This window comes from Hemiscyllium ocellatum, chromosome 4, assembly GCF_020745735.1.
Source record: "Hemiscyllium ocellatum isolate sHemOce1 chromosome 4, sHemOce1.pat.X.cur, whole genome shotgun sequence".
Classification (NCBI taxonomy): domain Eukaryota; kingdom Metazoa; phylum Chordata; class Chondrichthyes; order Orectolobiformes; family Hemiscylliidae; genus Hemiscyllium; species Hemiscyllium ocellatum.
Genome location: NC_083404.1, coordinates 28,482,309 through 28,508,711, shown reverse-complemented (window position 1 = coordinate 28,508,711; position 26,403 = coordinate 28,482,309). Strand labels below are relative to the sequence as shown.

The 26,403-nt window shown below is 42.6% G+C and overlaps 1 protein-coding gene across 1 annotated transcript in view; it reads right to left on the bottom strand.

Moving 5' to 3' along the window:
• The window catches only part of tgfbr1b (transforming growth factor, beta receptor 1 b), a 64,950-nt gene extending 40,031 nt beyond the window's left edge, over positions 1 to 24,919 (bottom strand). The window contains exon 1 of the mRNA XM_060822843.1: positions 24,762 to 24,919. Within this exon, the coding sequence (XP_060678826.1) occupies positions 24,762 to 24,837 (76 nt within the window). The 5' untranslated portion in view covers positions 24,838 to 24,919. The remainder of the gene's footprint in view (positions 1 to 24,761) is intronic.
• Between the last annotated feature and the right edge of the window lie 1,484 nt (positions 24,920 to 26,403).

Sequence of the window (26,403 nt, the reverse complement as noted above, 5' to 3'; positions counted from 1 at the left end):
TCTCTTCCCAGCATCAGTAAGAGGTTCAACTGTCGTCCTCTTCCCCCCTCCCTCCCCCTCAGTTGAAGCAAAATGCTCAGAGACACAGTACAGTTTTACGTCCTTCATCTTTATGGAGACAGAGAGAACCATCACCCATGTGACATTAAGAAAGTGGATGCGCTGGAAATTCTGGAACATATCAAGATAGACATGTTGCCAGGTCCTGACCAAGGTTACCTACGGGAAACAAAGAATGAGATTGCAATCCCTCTGGCGATGATCTTTGCGTCCTCACTCTCCACAGGAGAAGCAACGGATGATTGGAGGGAGGTGAATGTTATTTCCTTTCTTGAACAGAGGAACAAAGGAAATCCCTGGGAATTATAGACCCGTCAGTCTTACATCTGTGGTAAGCAAGGTACTGGAGATGATTCTGAGAGATAGAATTTATGACTATTTGGAAAAACATAGTTTGATTAAAAATAGTCAGCATGCCTTGAGGGGGACAGGTCATGCCTCACAAGCCTTATTGAGTTCTTTGAGGATGTGGTGAGACATGTTGACGAAGGTCAAGAAGTGGATGTGGTATAAATGGATTTCAGTAAGGCATTTGATAAGGTTTGTCGTGGTAGGCTCGTTCAGAAAGTAAGGAGGCATAGAATACAGGGAAATTTGATGTGGATACAGAATTCGGTGGCCAAAGGAAGACAGCGAGTGGTAGTGGGTGAAAAGTATTCCACCTAGAGGTCGGTGACCAGTGGTGTCCCACAGGAATCTGTTCTTGGGTTTCTGCTCTTTGTAGTTTTTATAAATGACTTGGATGAAGAAAGGTGGGTTAGTAAGTTTGCTGATGGCACAAAAGTCAGTGTGTTGTGGATAGTGTCGAAGGTTGTTGCAAGCTGCAACAAGACATTAACAGGATGGGAGGATGGGCTGAGGAGTGGCAGATGGAGTTCAAACTGGATAAATATGAAGTGATTCATTTTGGAAGGTTGAACCTGAATGCTGAATACAGGGTTAAAGACAAGATTCTTTTCAGTGTGGAGGAAGAGGATCTTTGGGTTCACGTACACAGATCCCCCAAAGTTGCCACTCAAGTTGATAGGGTTGTTAAGAAGGCGTTTTACAGGGAGGAACATCCAGATAAGGCAACATACATATTATTTGGTTGACCATTACAATCAACGAGCATCAGTGAAGATTAAGCCATCTGCTGTTACACAATGAATAACTGGCTTCACATAATGAATACCTTTCACCTTGTTAAACTGACCTTACATACTCAATGCTTCCAATATTGTTAAATGGCTCTACACAATGAATGTTTTTCCACCTTGTTAACCTATTACCCTTGCCTCCAACACCTCATTGTTAACTGCAAGTTCTTATCTGATCTGAATCATGCTCAGCTGAACCTCTTGTTTCACAAAACTCAGAACTTAACTCTTACTGTGCCTGCTTATACCCAATACACATTCTCAAAACCAGTCTATTCACAACTTTGGTATCACAGATGGCAATGAGATGAACTATGCCATAATTGTGCCATCATTAGGACTACCAATGTCCATCTATGTAATGCCATTTGATTTCATCGGTTTCAAATCACCTATTGCTGAAACAGTTTTCCTTCATGTCATTATTGCCAGAACTAACAATGCCTTTGCAGTTCTGGTTAGTCTCCCACATCCTACCTTTTGTAAACCTAAATACATACACAATTTTATTGCAATACCTCAACTCATGTCCTGCTCCCTATTTACCTCAGTGCTCAATGACGGACATGGCTTGACACCTAAACAATGAGTTTAAAATTATCATCCTGGTTTTAAAATTCCTCCATGATCTTGTCCATCATTACCTCTCATCATCTCTTCCATTGTGTCAACCCTCCAAGACATTTGGCAAGAATCAGGAAACCCTAGCAATTATTTGGGGATAGCAACCAGAGCAAAAGACGTGACCAACTATCACAAGTGTCCCTCTTCGTTTGCAAGAATGGATATCAGTTCAACTAGGACAATGCATTTATCCTGGGACAGGCTACACAAAGATATGGACAGGAATTCCTAGAGGCCTGGCATTTAAATCGGAACTCCACTAAGAAACACAGATTTGGACTCCATTTATCAACTTCTCGGAAATGGAAATGGAAATGGTATCGGCCACCACAACAACCAAGACACAGATAAACAGCAAGTGGGGCAGAACACCAATGCTTCACCGGAGTCTCACCAATTGTTACCTAGCATGGTGACAAAAGGTCTAAGAACAAATGTACAATCTGATAGCAACCAAGTTAACATCAGAGGAAGAACAAATGAATGTTGTGAGAAAAGGAAATGCAAGTGAGTACTCAGAACAACACTACAGGGATTAATAAAAACTGTTTATTAATCTTTTCAGACTCAGTTCTTTAAATGTGAACAAAGATAAAATTAAAATTTCCAGAGCTAAATTACTTATAGTGGATACAGCAACCAAATAGATTAAAATAAGACCTAGATATATGGTTTCTAGAAGCTAAATAAACAGGACTTAAAATTAGTTCAGCATTTAACTGTAAAAGGATTTTCAGAAGAATTTAGAATTCCTAAGTCTGTAAATAGTTTTGATGCATAGGATAAATTAAAAATATACATGCTAAATTACTGTTTCATACAAGTAGCCACAACAGAGAGAATCAGTAGCATGACACCGATTTGGGTTTTTCTAGGACTAAATACAAGTTGCTTTAGCATCATGTACATTGAAATCCCTGCCAAGTTTAAAATAGCTCAAACCAATAAATCCAAAGCAAAAGACCTGCACAAAGGATAAAATCTGTGAGCTGTTTATGTACTGTTACTTTAATCAGACGTTGTTGACTTCCCAAAATAACTAATCTTAATTCCATTCTCATTATGTCTTGCTTCACAAACTTGCAAAATAATGGAATGAATCATTAGGAATTAAGGTGAGAGAACATAGAAATAATTTAATTAGTGCCAAACCTTTTTCAAAAGGAAATACATGCATGCCCAAATCACTTTTTTCTGACGAAGCAGACATTGTAACTAGCACTCCTTTCAATAAATTCAACACAAAGGGTCAATACAGAAACAGAGTAGTTTAGAGTATAAAAGCTCAATGAAGAATTGACCAACCCATGATTAAAAAACATTGCAAGCAAATTAAACACCAATACTACAATTATTTTCAACTGGGGAATCTCTCCGTCCACTTCAAAATTAATTCATGCTTTTGCACCAAAGTTTAACATTTATCCGAAACCAAGCCAAAGTTGTCTCCCTCATGACTTCTACAGCCATCATCCTAATAAACTTCAGAAAAAGTCACTGCAACTTTCACTTGCCATCGTCTCCCCAAAAATGTTTCTGACTAATATTTACAAAGTGGCTTGCAGTCACTTATTAATACACCCCAGCAGCTTGACTGTATTTATTCAGCAGGAATCGTTTCCATTACACTCTGTATAGCAGGAAGCACTCTTGGGAGTTTTGCAAGCTGATGGACCAAATACACACTAATCTTTTTCGTAATCACCATAAGAGATTTGGTGGGGTTATAAACAATCAGGAAAAAGGATTTTCAATAGAAAGAAAAAAAAGAGTCAACACTGAATACAGTTCACAAAGAATAGAGCACAATAGCTACTCTTGGTTGAGTAGGCAAATCAGTACCAGTGCAACAGAAAATGCATGCACAAACTTATACTGTACTGTAGTTGCAGTAGACTGTGGAAGTAGAGCACAGCAAGGTCAGGAAGATGAAAATGAGGCTCTGCATGCCAATCTGGAGTCACAGAAGCTTAGCAGTGACATCAGGTAATGGACAAACTATGTTAAAGCATAGTTAAGAATGTGGTGTCTGAGAAAGGCTGAAGTTCACATAAATCACTCTGGCTTCTCACTTTACTCAGTGTTACATTTGAAAGAACACTTATGAATGCCAGTCCAAAATAGATACAGGTACAGTGTGATACCGTTCTCAAACAGACCAGCTCATGTGCAGCAACAGACTAACACATTTAGAGTGATTAACTGGCCAAGACATGAAGATTGTAGCCCAAACGGAGACATACCTTTACACAGATTGGCACCTTTGAAGGGAGAAAGGCTAAAACTGAATTAATACTAACCCAACTCAAAAGGGTTTGGCTATATAATCAAAAGATGCAACAACCAAATGATCAACAACATCCAGATGCAACAACAATATCCAAATAATCTAACCATTCATCCAATGATACGTCTGAAACAAAACAATAGGGCAATTACAGTTCATTAACGCAGTTGTTTTTAACAACTGGTTTTGAAATTTGTGGATATATGCAGAATTTAATATCAGCAGCATTTTGCAGAGGGCATTAGTAAGTAACAAAAATATATATTTATTTAAAAAATAGAATCTGATAATCACTGTTCAAAATATAACCCTGGATTATTTTGAAGATTAAGTGGAATTTGGGATTTAAAAAAATTTGGTGGAAAAACAGCAAGTTTAAACAGCTTGTTATTGGAGAGGAAATAATTACTTTTCTTTTTTTCCCTACATAAATCTGAACCTTGTACTATTTATCACCTTGTACCTAATTTGCCACTAATTTACTGCCACCTTCTCTGCTGCTGCTCATTTCATTTCTCTACTCTTAAAATATTTTGCATTGCAATTTAATGCTGATCCCAAAATTCAGCCAACTCCAAAACATCTTGCTGGTCTCACTGTTCTCAGCTCATGCTGCATGCATGCGGTGGACCATTTGAAGGGCAGGGAAAAAATTAGTAACTTAGTCATGCTGCGAGATGACTGGCCCAAATGTTCTGGGCCAAATGTTTAATAAGCTGTAAACAAACAAAACATTCAACTGTGCAAAGTATATATAAAATTCAACACCTAAAGTGTTCCACTGACACAGTTGAGAATTCTTGACAAGTCTTACACTGATCAGGCGGGTCTGATCAAACATGTCAAATTGCATCCAACATTTCTATGCCCTGATGCTGGAATTCAACTTTTGGAACTCCATTAACTGGGTCTGCAGGTATGTTTGCCAGTTTTTACTGATCATACGAATCTCATCTCAATTCCACCCCCAGTTGGTTAGGTAACCTGACCTAGGAAACAAGCACAAAGATATCAAATCTTTGCAGGACTTATACACTTAATGGTAAGGTCCTAGGGAATGTTGCTGAACAAAGACCTTGGAGTGCAGATGCATTGCTCCTTGAAAGTAGAGTGGGAGGTACATAGGATAGTGAAGGTGGCGTTTGGCATGTTTTCTTTTATTGGTCAGAGTACTGAGTACAGGAGTTGGGAGGTCATGTTGCGGCTGTACAGAACATTGGTTAGGTCACTGTTGGAATATTGTGTGCAATTCTGGTCTCCTTCCTACCAGGAGGATGTTACGAAACTTAAAAGGGTTCAGAAAAGGTTTACAAAGATATTAGCTACAGGGAGAGGCTGAATAGGCTAGGGCTGTTTTCCCTGGAGCGTCAGAAGCTGAGGGGTGACTTTACAAAATCATGAGGGGCATGGATAGGGTAAATAGACAAAAAGTCTTTCCGCTAGAGTGGGTGGATCCAGAACTAGAGGACATAGGTTTAGGAGGAGAGGGGAAAAGATACAAAAACGACCTGAGGGACAACTTTTTCAGGCAGAGGGTGGTACGTGTATGGAATGAGCTGCCAGAGAAAGTGGTGGAGGCTAGTACAATTGCAACATTTAAGAGGCAATTGGATGGGTATATGAATAGGAAGGGTTTGAAGGGTTATGGGCCGGTTGCTGACAGGTGGGACTAGATTGGGTTGGGATATCTGGTCGGCATGGACGAGTTGGACCGAAGGGCCTGTTTCCATGCTGTACACTCTGACTCAAAAATAAAAAAATTGTACCTCAAAGCTACCAAAATGTCAGAGACACCACACGTGGAACACAAAACAGTGTCACAGCTTTCAACATAAAATATAAAACCAATTTATTCTAAACATATTTCAATTTGTTTTGGGTTCTGTTGCATTCACTCTGTTTTTGCTGTAATCATTCTATTGGAGCTTAACGATGTAGAGGCACATAAACTGTAGGACTGTATTAAAAACTTAAGGTGCAGAATGCATCATATCAGGAATTGAGGATGAATTCAGCTTAGAGCTAGAGTGCATGGCTAGCATATTTTATGAATGTTTATTAAGGAAGCAGATGTGGACAAATTATTAGTGAACATTGAGGTAAGAACAGTATTGGATAAGGTAGATTGGATAGACAGGATTTATTGAAAAGGCTGATTGCTCTTAGGAAGAATAAGATAAAAACAATGACTGCAGATGCTGGAAACCAGATTCTGGATTAGTGGTGCTGGAAGAATTCGGATGCTGCCTGAACTGCTGTGCTCTTCCAGCACCACTTATCCAGAACTTAGAAAGAATAAGTCAACTCGACCATTTGCAAGGTCACTACTGGAAATGGAAGTGACGATAGTAAGATTTTGGCAAACTTGCACTATCTCCCCTATATACAGGGAGGTGCCCAAAAGTTGCTGGGTGACAAGAGAGGGTAATGACAATACAATTAACTATGTCGCTCAATTTATCAGTGTTGAAGTAGTTTAGGTAGCTTTCTCAACACTCATTTTTATATTTTGAATATTTCTTAAACCTCATTAAATAAAATCTCAATGGTTTTGCTTTTGCAAAATTTACTGCCAAGTTTAGACAGAGAAGTGAGTCAGACAAGTTAGAGAAAGGAGAGAGATGAATGAAACTAATTAAAGAATGCCAAATTTCAAATGATCACAACAGTTTTACAGGAGAAAAGTGGTCCTGACTGATTGGCAAATTGACAGATTCCATGAAGAAAGGAAAAGAGAATGATATGCTTCCAAGTTTCCTGCTAATTCAAAAAGATGCAAGGCTTAACTTGTCCCTTTTGTTTGCAGAGCTCATATGTCACTTCTAGCAAGTATGAGACACATTGATAATGTGCATTGGGTATAAGTAGGCAGGGAAAGAGTTAACTTCTGAGTTTTGTGAAACAAGAGGTTCAGTTGAGCAGGACACAAATCAGATAAGAACAATGGTGGACTGGAGGAAAGGATATTGGGTTAACAAGGGGGAAAAGCAGTCATTATCTAGAGCCATTTAATAATATTGAAAGCATTCAATATGCAAGGTCAGCAAACAAGGGGAAAAGTATCCACTGTATGAGTTCCATTAACAAAGTTAAAAACACCCATTGTATAAGAGTAAAAGCCTTGGCCTCTGCTATCGATACTCATTGATTGTAAGTGTCACCCAATTGTTGCCATATCTGGATGGTCGTCCCTGTAAAATAACTATATAATTCACTGAGAAGCTGTTAGAGAGAAGACTGTGAACTCCTGTCTCTATGCACATGGGCAATCGTTTTCTCTCTCTCTCGCGCCTGGAATAAAAGGTAAAATAACTATGCCTCCGAGCGTTTTGCTTCAACTGAAAGGGAAGCAGGATGGCAATATTGGCATAGTTGGCAGGATTCAAAAGGATAACTACAATTGGACAGTGTCAACAGCCACCTGGAGCATCGGTGTCGAAACTGATGGGCCCACAAGTTAAGATTTTTAACATCGGTCCCTCTCTATATTCCTGTGTGCTGGAGACTGACCCATCTTTCAATCACTGTCTATCCTACAGATTTCTCGAACGGTAATTAGTTCCATCGAGAGAGATAATTTTGCAATTGAACCTCAGCGTGCCAGTGCAAATCCTCTGCGCAGCATGGCGGGGGGGGGGGGGTTGGAGGCGTGACTGAGGTTTGAATCCTCTGCATGGTACTGGGGTTTGAATCCCCTGGGGTGTGATTAAGGTTCAAGCCCCCTGCACTGCATAGGGGGGGTGGTGATTGAGAGGTTCTCTGCACTGTGCTGAGATTCAGGCTTTCTGTGTTTAAGTGAGCTCCAAGCTCTCTGTGTTTCAGGTTCAACTTTCTTGTGTTTAAGTAGGATTCAGGTTTGCTGTGTTTAAGTGAGATTCAAGTTGTTGGCATCATTGTCTAAAAGTACTTAGCCGTTTCAGATTAAACAAATGGGACAGACACTCGGTAAATTGGGTCTTTCATCCTCGTTTGGAAAATCCTGTCATGATAATCCCCATGATGAGTTAAATTATAGTAGACGGAGCGCCACTGAACAATTTGTTGGGAAACGAACAATGGCCTTTGGCGGGGAGCTTGGGATCCAGATAAAATATTCAAAAGTGCAGGCTGAGGTGTGAAATTCTAATATTTCGCAAAAATGGAAAGATTTATTTACTCATTGGTGAACAGTGGCGACCCGAATAAATGAAAGATTGCACCAAATTTCTTGGGAACACACCGCTAAATGTAAAAAATATTCCTGCTACTGATGACAAAGGGAAACTAGTCATTGGGAGGCTTTGAAGGCATTATGTGGAATGTATGATCTTAAATCTAAATCTGCTAAAAACAAAAGGGAGAAAGTGTCACACAGGCAACGTTGGACACGTCTGGAGTCCGGGCTTTATTTGATAGTGGGCAAGATTCCGATGAAACTTATTTGCCCTGTAACTCCCCCTACTGCACCAATGGCAAATCTTCACCCCCAACCGATAATCAGTCCCAGACCCTCCAAAGCTCTGCCACAGAACTCCACCCCCACCTCCTCCGCACCCAGTCCTCCCAAGCTTATTCCTAACACCCTCCATGGAAGCCAGAGTGGTTCCCAGAAACCCCGACAAAACATGTATTTCACTGGGTGTCCAGATGTTGATTCCCTGAGTAATGCGTCCAAATCTGATTGAGGCGCACTCCTTAATGAGTACTAATGCTACGACTAATCACCCGACAACAAGTTCTGCCGCCCAGAACCTGAACCACCGCACCACAACGCCATTGCTCAAAAGCCCACAGTCCCTGACTACAACCCATGGAAACCACAGGAAAATGTGGATGATTATGAATGGCACCCCAGACAAAAAGATCACACCCAAAGATTTTATTGAACATTTCACGAGTACTACCTAAATCTACCAAGCCCCACACGGGATCTTTTTAGTCTCTGTTGCAAACTGGCAAGAGTCCTTGGACAACCATGCAACTTGGGAGGCCTTTGCTGCTGCTGTCCTGAGAGAAAGTGACCAAACCGATGCAATCTGAAATGCTCTGCACTGCACCCTTCAAAAACCCATTGATCTTACCAAGATTCTAAACTGTAGACCTAAGAAAGATGCTGACAGTTCAGACTTTTACAACAGGTTCTGTTCCACTTATGCTACTTCTGGTGGTGATACCTCCTTCAAGGCGGGGTAACATCTCCACCCAGTTCAATGCAGTGTCTCCTTGATGGAATAGGTAAATCCATCCATACTCACGCCTAGATCGGTCAGAAAAAAGTAGGTCTCAGATGAAATTACTGATCACTCACTTCTGGAGTTTGAATAAGCATGGCCCACCTGTGTCTGTTAAGCATGAAATGGTTCAGAGACCTGTCTACAATACGGCCCCACAATATGACACCACAGACTATCAAACCACTGCCCTGTGCCCCAGGGTGAGCTAATCCATGCAGCCATTGCTATACCAAATAACCTAATGGTCCAGTGAAAACCCCTGTTACACCAGATATTCCTCCTCATCCTGAGCTGGACATGGAATTTGCAAGATCAGGGCAGCGGACCTCAACACGTTCCCCAGACAAATTGTTTCACTTGTGGTTCCTTTGGCCACTGGAGGCACGACTGTGCACATAGATAGTCCTTTGTCAGGCTCACTGGACCCTTTAAAATGACCGTAATTCATTGAGAAGCTGTTGTTCGAGAGAAGACCGTGAACTCATGTCTCTGTGTACACGGGCAATCGTTCTCTCTCCCTCTCTCCACAGACACTGGAATAAAGGAAGGCAAAACAACTTTGCCTCCGAGGATCTTGCTCTGACTGAAGGGGGAAATGGGACAACATTACGAGTTTAACTGATTATCTTAAATTAGTTGTTAAAGTAATAGTACAGTCACAAATTGTTCAGCAAGTGTTCCCTAACAACAGAATTACATTTTACAGCAAACATTCTGCTCTACGTTTTGCAAGTGAAGGTTAGTCAAATACAGTCAGTGCTCAGTCTATTACAAATAACCAAAGGAATATACTGCTTGATACAATCAGCCATGGATGTATGGCCTACATACTTGGCATTGAACCAGCAATGAAATTCAAATACAACGTTACTCAGTTATGTAGTAGGCAGCATATCTTTTTAGACTGACAGCAGCATTCTGTCAGTGGAAAATACCATTTGAATAGGCACGACATAGCAGCAGTGTGAAATGGCTTGCTTAACCTATGCTTCAAATTTTTGAGATACTTCATCCCTCCAGGGTAGTCACTCCTCAACAGCAGTGAAGAAAATTCTATATTCACTGTTTTCCTTGACAGTTTATTTCACATGCTTACCAGCATTCTGAAATACTTCAGTATAACCCACTCTGACCTGTTCAATAGTCAGTGAGACTCATTCAAAAGTACATTGCAGCACATTTCAAAAAGGACCTCAACATACTGAACACAGCTCCCAACATGTAAAACTAGAGCTGTCTTCAGAATGCTTGGCTGCAACAGTCAAGCAACAGACGAGAACGCTTGTTTCATCATATGAAATGTAGGTAAACAAAACTGTGCAGCTTTAATAAAAGTGAAGTTTTTCCATTAAGTATTGTAAAGTGGACAATTAAAAATCTACTAATCATCTCCCAAAGAAATCCACGTTGTTTGGTAAGGTCTAGAGTTGTGACAGAATACATCCTCATTTGCCAAACCTCCCTTAAATGCTAACTTACAAAGAAAGATGCAAAATATGCAAATATTAGTTTAGAAAGATGTTCAGTGGGCTAGCTGGATAGAATTTTGATGGTCAAGGGTTATGAGAAAATGAAGACAGGAAAGTGAAGCCAACACAAGAAGACTGGCCATGATCTTATTGAATAATGCAGAAGGCTCAAAGTGAAGAAGTGGTCAACACCTGTGCCTAAGTTCTATGTGAAGTGCATCTCAGAAGCAGAGAAACAAGTGCTTCACCCCATGCAGGACAGCAAAACAGCTAGAAAGGACACACTGCAAGCTTCAAAACAGACTTGCCATTTAGGATTAGACTTTAAAACATAGAAATAAGTTAATCAAATCTGCTTCACTATTCAATGAGATTGTGACAGGTTTGATAATTAATGCCCCTTTTCTACTTTTGCCCCATAATCCTTGATTACCTTACTGGTAGTATCCAAGACCGATAAAAGGGCACCAGAAACTAGATCTTAACAAACATCAGGCATTTTACCCAAGAGCAAAAATTGAAAATGTTTGGCAACTAATCAAGAATTTTGTAAGATCATAACCCTAACAAAGTGACTAATAGATGCTCAGGTCTGAAACAGCAGTGCCAAAAAACATGAAATTTTGAGAAAGAGTAGACAGCAAAACCACATCCAAAGCTTCACCTGCATTTCCACACGTCACTTATTGTATGCGTTGCTCCTGATTCAGTTTCCTCTACATTGAGATGACGGGACACCTTCTTGCAAAGTATTTCAGAGAACATCTCCGAAACACGCATACCAATCAACCACCGCCCCGTGACAGAACATTTCAACTCCCTCCCCCACCAGTCTGCCAAGGACATGCAGGTCCTGAGTCTCCTCCACCGCCGTTCCCTCACCACCCGATACCTGGAGAAAGAAGGCCTCATCTACTGCCTCAGGACCCTTCATCTCCATGGCATCAATGTGGACTTCACCAGTTTCCTCATTTCCCCTCCCCACTTTACCCCAATTACAACCTGCAAGCTCAGCACCATCCTCATGATCTGTCCCACCTTCCTTCCCCCTATCTGCTCCACCCTCCTCTAAGATCTTTACCCCCATCTCTAGCCACCTACTGCACGCTCAGCTACTTTCTCCCCATCCCCACCCCCCCTCCCATTTATCTCTCCACTTCCCAACCTCAGCCTCATTCCTGATGAAGGGCTTTTGCCCGAAACGTTGATTTTCCTGCTCCTTGGATGCTGCCTGATCTGTTCTGCTTTTCCAGCACCACTCTAATCTTGAGCAAAACCTTACAAATAACCGAGGGAGAACTGATAATTCCCACACTTTAGTCTGATTTACAAGTTAAACTGAAATTAGATGCAAAGAAAAATAGAAGATTAAGTTTGCTTTTACATGAGCAACTAAGTCCATAATTATTTGATTGCATTGGTAAACTAAAGTAAACCTCCAAATCAAATTGTATCACCCAATAAGGAGAAAGATTTGTATTTAGATTTTAAAGGCAGCAAGGAGTATGGGAAGCAGGAAAATGATATTAAGCTATTTCATATTTCAGAGCAGAGCAGGCCTAATGGCAGACTCCTGCTTCTAGTTTCCACAATTACTACACTCTTCCATAATCTTAAGTACTGAGCAGTGATAACCATCCCACTGATGTGGAAAACATGGTTTCATTTGCACACAGTCAGGTTCCACATGCAGCTATGAGAGAATAACCAGGTAACCATGAGGGATAAATATTGATGCAAAGTCAAAGATAAAAGTTCAAGGTAAAGTTGCCATAATGCAAGAGAACAAGAGAGACAACAACCAACTAGTGGTTTAATCTGAGGATCAGCAAGCATCTGACATGGGGAGAGGCTGAGAAGAAGAGTCCTTCATGATAACCACAACTATTGCAGCAATTGAACCCGTGCTATAGGCATCACTCTGCATTACAAACTGGCCATGCAGTCAAATGAGCAAACCAACCAACTTAACAATGGCTGGGGAACTGTTACATGCACCCAAAGGGGAAGAGGAGGCATCAAGTTAACATTTAATTGACAGATCACATCTCTGACAGTGCAGCACACCCCTAAGAAATACATTGGCAAAAAAAATGAAATAAATAAAACTAGTTTTATGAACAGCTAAGATGCAGAATGCACTGGATCACTATTGAAAGATAAAAATATCCAAGGCAACCAAAGGCAGGAGAGTTGGATGATGCCAGTTGCTCTTTCTGTAAAAATACAAAGGCCTGCTTCAGTGTTGGAAATGCAATGCTATTCCATCAACAACACTACTAAAGAGCACTCCTAAAATGAATGACCAAAATTTTGGTCAACAAAAAAGGGTCTAGAAAGAGAACTACAGATATCAGAATCTAGACAAATGAAAGGCTACACTACCTACAGTGGGACAAAGACAGGATGATATACAAAGGTCTGTCTGGAAAAGGATATTTGGAGATGTGGTCGAATGGATTTGGAGAAAGCCTTATGAAATAATAGCATTTTAACAATACAATTTTAAATTGCTGGGAGTCAAAGAGCTAATGCAGGTCAGCAAGTCCAAAAGCAATGTGTAAAGGGTCACAGTTTAGAGCAGGATATCATTTTTGATCAAGTTGGAATTTAGCCTTTGGAAGATGAGAGATCAGTAGAACTGGGATAGAACTACTCAAGTCTAGATGTCTACAACCACCTGATGAAGTAGCAGTGCTCCAAAAGCTAGTGCTTCCCAATAAATCAGCAGCCACCAAGTGATCAGTTTGACATATGTATGACAAAAATTTGTACCCCAACAGAAGACGCACGGGAGTTACAGTCACAGGCCATGCCAGAGGAGAAGCGTGAGTGGACAGTGCAGGGTGCTGCATGAGGGAAGGGGTGTGGTGTGGCCCCAATGGTAAACGCTGTCTATCGCGATCGTTAGCCCCATTCTATGCCAAACTGACACACGTTAAGGACCATGTGTCGGGGGGGGGGGGGGGGGATTTGACAGTATTTCGGCACACTGGTACACAAAGGGATTCACTCATTACTCTCAGAAATATAGTGAATTGTGTGTTATCTGAGCCACTAATAATGTGGGAAGGGGAATACAGATGAGTCAGGCAGCACACACCCAACCCCATAGACCCTTTTGAACATTTACAGATGGATTTCATTGAACTAACACCCAGCGAAGGGAAAAGGTATTGTCTGGTAATGGTTGATATGTTTTACATTACAATTGACAAACTCATCCCCATATTTAAGATCTCTCCATCACTTGTGGGGTATCAGCATGCTGAACAGGACAAACTGAACCGCACTAGCAACACAGAACTCGGGCATCCATGGGCCCACTGGCAGAATGGTATTCACAACAATCTGTAATATTATGACCTGACTTATCCTCCCACTTATCATGACAGTCAAGCCAGAGGATCTAGTGATGATACCAACATATGACTACTTGTGTGCCAGCAGGGTAAACAGCATGCATTAGACAAAGTCAAGTGATCCCACAACCACAGGATCAGATCCATGATTTCTAATACTACATGAAGTCATGCGTGTTGGTAGACAATTAAACAAGTTATTAGAGGCAGAGGACCCACAAATACCACATTGTCAATGATGGGGCAGTCCAGCACATGTGTAAAAAAACAAAGCTCAAGTATTTACAAACATCTTCAGCCAGAAGGGAGTAGATAATCCATCTTGGCATCCATGAGACCCCTGGCATCACGGATACCAGCTTTTAGCCAATTTAATTCACTATGTGACATTAAGAAACAGCTGCAAGCATTAGCCAACAAATCCACATCCATGAATAAACAAAAGCAAATGTTTTGAACTACTAGCCAACTCCCACATAAACGTTATTAAATTATACCAAATGTTATATCATCCCCATCTCAATCTTACTTTCCATTGTCTCCCTTCTCATGGGAGAGATAAAATTTCCACAGTAGGATGGCAACTTACTGAAACAAAAACAGTGTTGGATAAACTCATCAGGTCAAGCACATCTGCACAGAGAAAAATGGAGTTAGCATTTTGAGTCCAATGACTCTTCCTCAGAACCATAGCAATTTATGGTCCTGATCACTTGCACTGGCGATTCTCATGCCATTGCAATGATAGATATTTAAGCATCTATGCTTCTTAAGCAAAAATGAAATATTGGCAACCAAAATCCAATTTAAAACATCAATTAAACTAGCAAGAGAATAGTTCCTTTTTCACCAGTTGCTGCAAGTTCAATTTAATTCCCAGAAGGAAGTATTTCACAGCTGATTTTGCGCAACTAGAATGCTGTCTGGAATAAAGTACTTTTCTAGCCAAAACAGCTGTTAACTAACTAAGATGTGAATATTTGATTTGATTTATAATCACCACATTTACCGAGGTGCATTGAAAAGTGTTGCCTTTCGTGTTTGACAGTAGGATCGTAAAAGTGCATCAGGGTAACAGAACACCGTGTAGGATACAATGTTTAGCTGCTGAGAAGATGCAAACAAGACTTTGAAAAGCTTTCACATGAGTCAGCACATACGTCAGTTCTGCATGATTCATCCGTTGTTGTTCTATTTACACATGATTCTTGAAGCTGAAAAATGCTAAGTGGAGCCTCATTCACAAGGGTTCATCAGAAATTTATTATAATGCACGTGATAGGACCTTTGGATTTCAAATTTATCAAAACACCATGTCAACCTGCCTCTCCCAAGGTTGCCTGTAACGTGAAATTTACCACACAAGTCAGCCACAAGTAAAATCTGAGCCGCATGCCGAATACCTTAATTTAGCTCTAAGCTGAGGCAACAAATCACAACCAGAGCTTGAAAGAAAATCTCAGGAGATTCCAGCTGCAGTTCCTCACATCTGCAATCTCAACCATATCACTTGGCAGTAGCAGACTGACTTCATTGCTGCAGCTGATCACATTTAATAGTACAACCGAACTTCTGTTTGAACAGAGATAAGAACACCTTTCTGATAGAAGTGTAACACTTTTAAACCGCCTAGATATCATGTTAATGTTAACAGCGAGAAGAAGAGACTTTATATCCTTAAAACATGAAGTGAAATGTAAAGTTTGACTTACACTTTTCTAAGAAAATGTTGGAGGACAAGGCATTAATTTGAGTAAGTCTTATCTCCAGATTCAGGGAAATGCAAATTAAAACAATAGACTTTATCTTGAAGACAAGCAGAAGTTCACACAAAATACAAAGCAGTTTTAAACCTGTATCTATTACCACTAGAAATATTCAACATTTGTTTAAATTATAATGACCCTGTTATGCACAAATTAACTGTAACTTTGCCACATAAACAATTAATTTTGAAATGCCATGATTGTTATGAAAGGTCTAGATTGTCTCAGAGTCTGAAAGCCACAACATAACAGCAGGTTCATTCTCCGAAGCTGCTTTAATCATTAGACCGAATTTCACTGAAGTATTCTGATCAAAACTGTAAAATCCATATTCGGAACTCCACAGGTGGAAAACTACAATTTACAATGTTATTTAATTCATTTCATAATCCTTCAATTTAATTGCAGTAGGAACAGTTGTTCAGAGGTTAGCACTACTGCCCTCTCAGCACCAGGCACCCAGGTTCGAATCAACTCATGCCTCTATGGGGTTTCTTGTAGGTGATCCAGTTTCCTCCCACAATCCAAAGATGTGCTGGTTAGGTGAATTGGCCATGCTAAATTGCCCACAGTGTTCAGGGAGGGATGTGTAAGTTAGGTACATTAGTCAGTGCTAAGTGTAGAGTAATAGGGGAATGGGCGAAAGTGAGGACTGTAGATGCTGGAGATCAGAGTCAAGGGTGTGGTGCTGGAAAAGCACAGCAGGTCAGGCAGCATCTGAGGAGCAGGAGAATCGACGTTTCAGGCAAAAGGACACCACTTTCCTCTGTCATCAGCATTGGGAATGGGAATTTGGGGTCTTCATGTCAAGCTTGCAACAAACCTTTGAATATCCAACTAGCTTTGGTTACCTCTTCCTACAAATAAATCCTATGGGATGCTATCACCTTCCTACAAGTGTGCAAAAACCGTAGTAACCTGATGAGCTTCTCAGTCACACATACATCTTCCATGACAATCTGCACTGCACAGCATGACACCATTTTTGAAGAATGGAGTGAAATAGAGCCGCACCTAGCCCCAAAAGAAAACATTATTTTTTAACAAGTCTACAGGAGTACATGCTACTGAAAAATCTTCAATTTTTGTACCTCTCCATCAAGCTGGTCATCTAGAGCTCTTAAAAAGTAAATTAAAACTTAATCAGACACTTGGCTGAGATTTCATGAACGCAAAAGGACTAAAAAAACTACTGCAAGCAAACACCACATTAAATCAGTTTAATGGTAGTTAATAAGTTAAGTTTAATGGCTTGCAATCCTTTACAGCTCAGCATTGCTATGTATAGCAATATCTTGTGAAGTTACTTCACATACAAACCCTGCTCAGCAGATGAACTTCAACTACTAGATCATATTAAATATTAATTCCAATACAGAAATAAATACTAGTACAGTAACAAATTATGATAGCACTGGATCCAGCCAATACAAACTAACATTTGTATAAATACTTTCCACTGAAACCACAGTTATATTAACATTAGGCCAAGTTTTGTCTGCCTTTCTACACCACAGATCCAAGCCCTAAAACTGTGATATCACTGACAATATTTTTTTTAAAAAATGCAAAGACTGGCAGATGCTGCTGGCTTAAAATATTGTTCAGTTTTCTTCAAAACTAAAAATTAGACAAGGGAAACTAATTCCCTTAATGCAGAACTGCTAAAAGTGTCCCACTTCCACTATCTCATCAATAATATTACTAACAGAGGGATTTTTATGCAATCCAGACAAATCCACAAGACCACCATTTGAGACTTAAAATAATTTGTGTCTATACTGTCTTTCAAGTTGTATAACACCAGATCATGTAATGTTGCAAGAATGTTAAACAAAAGTAGACACCAATACAAATAATGAGACATCAGGCAAGATGTATGGAATGAGCTGCCAGAGGATGTGGTAGAGGTTGGTACAATTGCAACATTTAAGAGGCATTTGGATGGGTAAATGAATAGGGAGGGTTTGGAGGGATGTGTGAGCCGGGGGCTGGCAGGTGGGACTAGATTGGGTTGGGATATCTGGTCGGCATGGACGGGTTAGACCGAACGGTCTGTTTCCATGCTATACATCTCTATGACTCTACGATCAAAAGGCCAGTAAGAGAATTAACTGCTTAACAACATCAAAGAATGGGAGATAGAAAGGAAACCAAATTCCACACCTTATGGTTTTGGAAGTGGACAGCCTGAGTGCTAACATAGAACATTATCAGGGATGTGGAAGAGTCCAGAATTGAATGAGTGCAGGTATCTTTGAGGGATGAAAAATTATAATTTAGAACCATGGCATGACTCAAGCATAAGCCAATGTAGTTAGTTAGCAGGGAGTGATGGGCTCATAAGACTTAACACGATTTAGCACAAGGCAGCCGTAATTTATATGACCTTATGCGCACGGGGAGCGGAAGACAGAATATCAATTGCTGTGTTGGAGTAGTCAAATCTAGACCTAATGGAGGCATCTGTAACAGACTAGCTGAAGCAGTGGAGGTGGTCTATGTTGTGGCAATTGAAATAGACTGTTACAGTTGTGTAGATAGAAGTTTATCTCAGAATCAAGTATATCACAAAGACTGCAGGGGTATGGTTCTGCCTCATAACTACATGGGAGGAGGGATGGAGTCTGTGAGGTAGATTGACTTTTTAAACCCCACACCCATCTTCATGATAACAAAAGCATGTTTGTTAATATTCCCAGATGACTCCTATCGGTGAAGACAGATGTCAAGACTTTAATTGTACCAACCTTTCTCTCCATTTTCCTCACTTTAGTACTGCACCTTAGCTCCAACAAATTCCCCACTGACATAGGGATAATCTACAAAATACACAGGAAGTTGTTCATTCTGGTTCATGTGTGAAATCACTCAGAAATTGAGCTCCTGGCTATTGTTGAGTCTATGATCAGAATGGGTCTTTCACTAAATACTCAAATATTTAAAGTTCCCATATCATGGCACCCCTTCCTGTCAATCGACATCAAGAGAGAAATCCTGGAAAATACAGATCATTTTCCACATTTTAGGAGCCACAATGAAATTCATTACTACTTCGAATACGCTTGCTCAGTCTTTGTTTGCCAAAATAAAATAGCATTTCAGCACAAGGATCTCAAACCCAAGACTAAGGTCAGCATTCACCAGGTAGCCATAATTCAGAGAAGCTTGAACGCTCTATAGACTTCGACAACCTTGCAGGAGGCACCTCAAAGCACAAGGGAAATATAATCAACAACCACTTTGCAAGACTCCCCCAAATCCAGTGGCAAGAGAGGCATTCCAACAATGACTTGTCCCAAGCAACTTGCCCAGTTACAAGACACGAAACACTTAAAGCCTGTTCAGTTAGAATGCCTAACACAAGATTCTCAAAGCAGTTGCATGACTGAGAAGTCGGTTCTGGTCAGCAATTTCCAGGAGAACAGCAGAAACACTTCCAGTAGGCCAAGTATCTTTGAAAAATGTTCAGCATTTATATTCTCAGAAACAACTGGATCAGTGTGGACAGGTCGTCGCCAATCCAAACGGACTGTTTGCAAATATTCCTAGAGGTTATGATGCCCAAGATGATTCCTAGATTGAAAGTCATATTATCTTTAACTTTAAACCTATAGAGCATATGAAAACTTTAAAATTTGACTCTGTTTACACCTTTGCTTATGATTCATTTCCAAAAATTTCCAAGTTTAAAAAAAATTTGAATCTCCAGTTATTTATTGGGGATTAAAGCCACAAGCTTCCACAATTTCAAATAAGCTGAACTAAATTTAATTGAAAAGTCAAAGGATACAATGTACAATATTGATCTAATACTCCACATCTAATGAAGTTAACAAATTGTAGTCAAACACATCACACTTTGTACATTAAATGGCAGATGCAAGCAGAACAGATCCTAAAAATTACTCAACAATCCATCCACCAAGTACAACTATGGAATTCACAATCTTTAAAACTCTGTCCCCTCAAGAGATTTCTGTTCTTCTCTTTCTCAGATCGAGCCACTGATTTTCCTCATAAGCGACTTTCAATTACCACTGCCTTGACAACAGCTCACCTCCCAGTAGAATCCAAAAACCTTCCTTCCCATCAAACACTAGTTTCATCAGCAGGCCATGGCTGCTTACTTGCGCAAACAGTTCTCTAGCAGACAGCTTCTTTTCAACTCCACTAAGCTCATTACTGCCGAGGCTTCTAAAAACCAACTGCCCATAGCATGGATACAGCAATCTTCCCAGCTCCCAAAAGGTTGATGGATTTATCTAAACCCAAACTGTATGGAGCCAGCTAACAGCAGTAGATCTGTGTTACTTGTTTTAACATCTAATCAGAGTTCTATCCTTGTTCTTAGGCAAAGCCATTTTAACATCTATGACACTTAGTTATCAACTCTCACTCTCCATTGCTGCTAAGTTACAGAGGATGAACAAAATGAATTATCTCACAGCTGTTAGTGCAAAGAGATCGATCCATGTGTGTATGTTGAAATCAAAAGTACTACATGAGGATATGATGAAAGCAGTACTTATCTAATCAAGCAGAAAATCCAGAAACGTGACCTGTCTGACATTTCACCACACCCTGTCTGACATTTCACCACACCCTGTCTGCTCACTACTTGTTTATGTCCATTTCCTACGCTGTGGACTACTTTTAGTTTGGAGGTCTCATAATTTCTACTTTTTGAGATCTCTCTGCCACTTACATTGTAAGAGCTAACTACATCATATTTCTCCGACAATTCAAGCTAGTTTCCTTCAAAGTTCACAATTTTTCCGTACCTCCAAATAATCTCTCTTTCCTTACACAATGTTCAAACTGAGCTTGGACAGATTGTACCTAGGGCCAGACACAACATCTTCACTTTGACATCATATCCACACTTCCATCTAGCGTGATGCATGATATTAGACTACAAAACATTGATGTTATGTAGACACTACATATAGATTGCATTACGCAACTGTGGTTTCAACATAAAGTCACCTTTGATTCTAAATTAAAACAAAATACGGTGGATGCACGAAATCTGAAACAAACACAATGCTGGAGAAACTCACTAGGTTTGGTAGCATCTGTGAAGTTAATATTTCGAGTGCAGTATGACCCTTCCTCAGAAATGCTTTCAACAGTCACATTGGATTCAATGCATTACCTGTTTTGCCGCAGATGCTGCGATACCTCCTAGGTTTCTCCATAATTCCCTTATTACGTACCTGCGGCAGCATCCTCTGCTTCAGCATACAAGTGTCATAACAATTCATACTTTCTAGAAAAATACACAATCTGGAGACTGCTTTAAAAATGACGATGGATTTATTTCCACTGCTCTAATGTTTCAATTCAATTTGACAATGAATTCAAAAACTCAATGAAATCCAAAGGACACAGATTATTGGTTTAAAACAAGTGAAATTGTGAAGGAAACACCTTGAAATATTAATAAACTTATACTCATTTCCATCAAGTCAATTTTGTGGTCCTTCTGCTTTATATCTTAAACATGTCTAAGTCTCTGTTTCAGAGTTGATGGGGAAAAATGCTGTAACCAATGAAGCAAATTGTGGTTATTGTGTAGTTTTTACAGGAACAAAAGGAATCTGGAGGCAAGGGGTTTCTCCTTTAGTCACTTCTTTTGTATATTTAAAAATCCTTCCTCCTCCTCCTTAAAAATCATTACAGAGATACAAGTGAACATAAAGATACAGTAAAAAGATATTCCTAAGCATTATCAGCAGCTTTTATGCCAGTAAATTTTACTTGCAGGAATGTAAGTTCTCAGGTGGAACACAAACACTCCCAGTCAAATAACAGTTAATGATATTTAATTGCCCTCTAAAATTTTTAGATCAGTTTTAGAAAATTAAGATCAGAGGGATTTAGCGTCCACATTTCTGGTTCTGACTTCTGTAGACTGACAACACACTTGTGGATCTAGTTTATACCTTGGAGGTACAGATCCTCCCTCTAGCACAGAAAACTAGATCTAACAATTGTAAACATTGGCAGCTGGCTCCCAAATATGAAGCTACTGGAACTTGAAAGGGTTCAGAAAGATTTACAAGGATATTGCCAGAGTTGGAGGGTTTGAGCTGCAGAGAGAGGCTGAACAGGCTGGGGCTGCTTCCCAGGAGCATCGGAGATAGAGGGGTGACCCTACAGAAGTTTATAAAATTATGAGGGACATAGATAGGGTAAATAGACAAGGTATTTTCCCTAGGGTGGGGAACGTGCAGAACTAGACAGCATAGGTTTAAGGTGAGAAGGAAAAATTTAAAAAGGGATCTAAGAGGCAACCTTTTCACATAGAGAGTGGTGTGTGCCTGTGTGGGGAATGAGCTGCCAGAGAAAGTGGCGGTATAATTACAACATTTAAAAGACATCTGGATGGGTATATGAATAGGAAGGGCTTAGAGGGATATCGGCTGGCAAATGAGACTAGATTAGGTTGAGATATCTGGTCGGCATGGACGCGTTGGACTGAAAGATCTGTTTCCGTGTTGTACACATCTCTAGAAGTCTCTAATTTGTAGAAGGGTAATACAAAAACATGAACGTTGTAAACACTTGCACTGTGATTTATCACGTTTAAACATTCCAAAAATACTTTACAATTTTCTCAGGTACTGTACCCATTCACAAAGCACAACAGGACTTCGCCAAGTTCAAAACAATATCACTACAAGTCGTTGAAATATTTTGCGGCAGGAGAAAAAAAATAGCGGTGTAGCAAGCAACACTTCAGAAGCGGATCCAGTTCGTGAAAACTGGCCTCCTAAACACTCGAGATGGACCATTAAAAAAAAAACTATCACCTTTAAAAATACCTCAAAGCTGAATTAAATCAAATGTACACAATCTCAAGACTAGCTCCACACTTCCAAAGATGCCGACGTACAACTTACAAGACTTCTTGTCAAGTTGTTTACCCAAAACTACAGCAACATGCGCAACTATTGGAACGGATTTTTAAGTCCAAAGCCAGACGTAACCAACTTATCCTCACCGCCGCACACCTCCAGCCTTTGGTTATTTTTAAAGCGGCGTTTTTTTAAAAAAAACCCTCAAACTCAGGGTGGCAAATGAATGAGGATGGGGAAAAAAATGCAATTCCCCACCCGCTCCAGAACTCCAGGAGTTGTTGGGGGAAGGAAGGGGGGAGGGGGAGGAATGGGGCAGGGGATGGGGAGGGGGAGGAATGGGGCAGGGGATGGGGAGGGGGAGGAATGGGGCAGGGGATGGGGAGGGGGAGGAATGGGGCAGGGGATGGGGAGGGGGAGGAATGGGGCAGGGGATGGGGAGGGGGAGGAATGGGGCAGGGGATGGGGAGGGGGAGGAATGGGGCAGGGGATGGGGAGGGGGAGGAATGGGGCAGGGGATGGGGAGGGGGAGGAATGGGGCAGGGGATGGGGAGGGGGAGGAATGGGGCAGGGGATGGGGAGGGGGAGGAATGGGGCAGGGGATGGGGAGGGGGAGGAATGGGGCAGGGGATGGGGAGGGGGAGGAATGGGGCAGGGGATGGGGAGGGGGAGGAATGGGGCAGGGGATGGGGAGGGGGAGGAATGGGGCAGGGGATGGGGAGGGGGAGGAATGGGGCAGGGGATGGGGAGGGGGAGGAATGGGGCAGGGGATGGGGAGGGGGAGGAATGGGGCAGGGGATGGGGAGGGGGAGGAATGGGGCAGGGGATGGGGAGGGGGAGGAATGGGGCAGGGGATGGGGAGGGGGAGGAATGGGGCAGGGGATGGGGAGGGGGAGGAATGGGGCAGGGGATGGGGAGGGGGAGGAATGGGGCAGGGGATGGGGATGGGGAGGGGGAGGAATGGGGATGGGGATGGGGAGGAATGGGGCAGGGGATGGGGAGGGGGAGGAATGGGGCAGGGGATGGGGAGGGGGAGGAATGGGGATGGGGATGGGGAGGAATGGGGCAGGGGATGGGGAGGAATGGGGCAGGGGATGGGGAGGGGGAGGAATGGGGCAGGGGATGGGGAGGGGGAGGAATGGGGATGGGGATGGGGAGGGGGAGGAATGGGGCAGGGGATGGGGAGGGGGAGGAATGGGGCAGGGGATGGGGAGGGGGAGGAATGGGGCAGGGGATGGGGAGGGGGAGGAATGGGGCAGGGGATGGGGAGGGGGAGGAATGGGGCAGGGGATGGGGAGGGGGAGGAATGGGGCAGGGGATGGGGAGGGGGAGGAATGGGGCAGGGGATGGGGAGGGGGAGGAATGGGGCAGGGGATGGGGAGGGGGAGGAATGGGGCAGGGGATGGGGAGGGGGAGGAATGGGGCAGGGGATGGGGAGGGGGAGGAATGGGGCAGGGGATGGGGAGGGGGAGGAATGGGGCAGGGGATGGGGAGGGGGAGGAATGGGGATGGGGATGGGGAGGGGGAGGAATGGGGCAGGGGATGGGGATGGGGAGGAATGGGGCAGGGGATGGGGGCCTCTTTGCTCCGAGGGACGTGTCTGGATTCTCAGCCTCCCTTTGTTGGAGCGAGTAGTCAGCTCTGCGAGCCCCTGGACACCCACCATGGCAACCACATCCGGGCGGGAGACCCCCACTGCCCCCCACCCGGGGCCGGGGCCAGGCCCAAACCGAGCTCAGCCGCTGCTCCCCCTCCCCACCACCTCAGGGTCAGCGAGATAAGGCCCTGGGCCACCCCGCGGTGGGCGGGGGGGGTGGGAGACAGGATCCATCACTGTCCTTCGCACTAGGCCGCCCCCAGCCCCCAGGTTCACCACCCCCCAGCCCATCAATCCCCGGGCCTCTGGTGAACAATACCCCCGCTGCCCCTCGCCATGTTGGGAAAGCAGCTTCCACCAACCCCCCCAACCATCACTCACCCAGAACTCCGGAGGCACCGATCACGAGCAGCAGGCAACCAAGCGCCGCGCTCCGAGAGGCTCCGGCTCCAGCCATGGCCGCAAAGCCGCCCCCCGTCCTCCCCCTCACGAGAGCCGCTACTTTCCACTCGGAGTAAACCCAACCGCTGCCGCCGCCGCCGCCGTCGCGACTACAGCATAACACGGGCTTCCCCATTGGCTGCTTCAGCGACACCACCCCCTCACTCTCCGCCATCATGAGACGAGCCCAGTGAGTGGCTCCTGGCCGGCACCCGAGCGACGCGCGCCCTCATTCGTCGGGTCTAATCCAATCACAGTGTGTTCTCACCCGCGCGCCCTCCAACCGGCTGTCGGACCTAGACGATCTCCTATTGGGAGATAATACCCCCACCGTTCGGGGTGCACAATATTTCATTGGGTGGCTGTAGAAACGGTTCCTTTTGATTGGTTACTACTGCCCATCTCGTGATGAGGCTCACTGATAGGTGCCGGCTCGGCTCCGAACCTCATCCATTGGTCTCTGTCTGCACACTTCGTCTCAGAATGAGACGTAGCCTGTGATAGGAGGATCGATCACAACTGGACTGGCCTCTATGTTAGGCGCCTTTTAATTGGCCCATCCCTCAGTCCCCGCCTCCTTTTGTTTGCAAAGTCATCCTCAAGGAGCCAATGGAATATCCATCTTTGGTTTCTCTGTTCTCACCTCCTTGTGTCTTGCACCAATTTTCCTTTTGTCTGTCTCTTCCCTACTTGCTTTAAAGCCCGTTACTTGATGTTTTCTAACTTTCTCCCCACCCCACTCTTAAGGACTGGAACCTAAACAAAACACTGCGGGTGCTGGAACTAGAGCATCCTGAAAGCAAGGTGTTGAGGAAGGGGAAGGGGGGAGGCTAACAGATTAAGATAAATATTGTTCTGCGGGAGATACACGTCCCATCCATATGTATGGACCTAAGGAAGAAAATGCATAATTGCCTGGTACCAAGCCATCCACTGGATGGAGAGATGTAGAGGAACAAATTTGCTAGTACATTATAGCAAGGTGCAACAATGATAGAGTGCTGCTGAAAAAAGAAGCCGCTGAGGAAATGCGCTTGTGTAGCCAGTGTGAAATCCGACTACCATTTTGAAGAGAAACTGGAAAACGTTTCGATATTAATATAGTCAAATATAGCACATTCATTAAATAAAAACCGAAAGAACTGCAGATGCTGTAAATAAATGAGAGAAATATAAGTTGCTGGAAAAGCTTAGCAGGTCTGGCAGCATCTATTGCAGAGAAATCAAGAGTTTAACGTTTCGTTCATTCTTCTGATATCCCTTCACAGGTGTTGACAGACACGTTAAGCTTTTCCAGCAACTTCTGTTTTTGTTTCTGACGTACCATTCACTGCTTTGTTGTTCATTTAGAGTCAACTTGTCTGATTTAAAATTTAATCAAAGTTTGGTACTTCACAGTCAGTCATCATTAACTGGGAGAAAGTGAGGACTGCAGATGCTGGAGAATCAAAGCACAGCAGGTCAGGTAGCATTGGAGGAGCAGGAGATTCGACGTTTCAGGTGTTCCTGATAAAGGGCTTATGCCCGAAGCGTCGACTCGCCTACTCTTCGGATGCTGTCTGACGTGCTGTGCTGTTCCAGC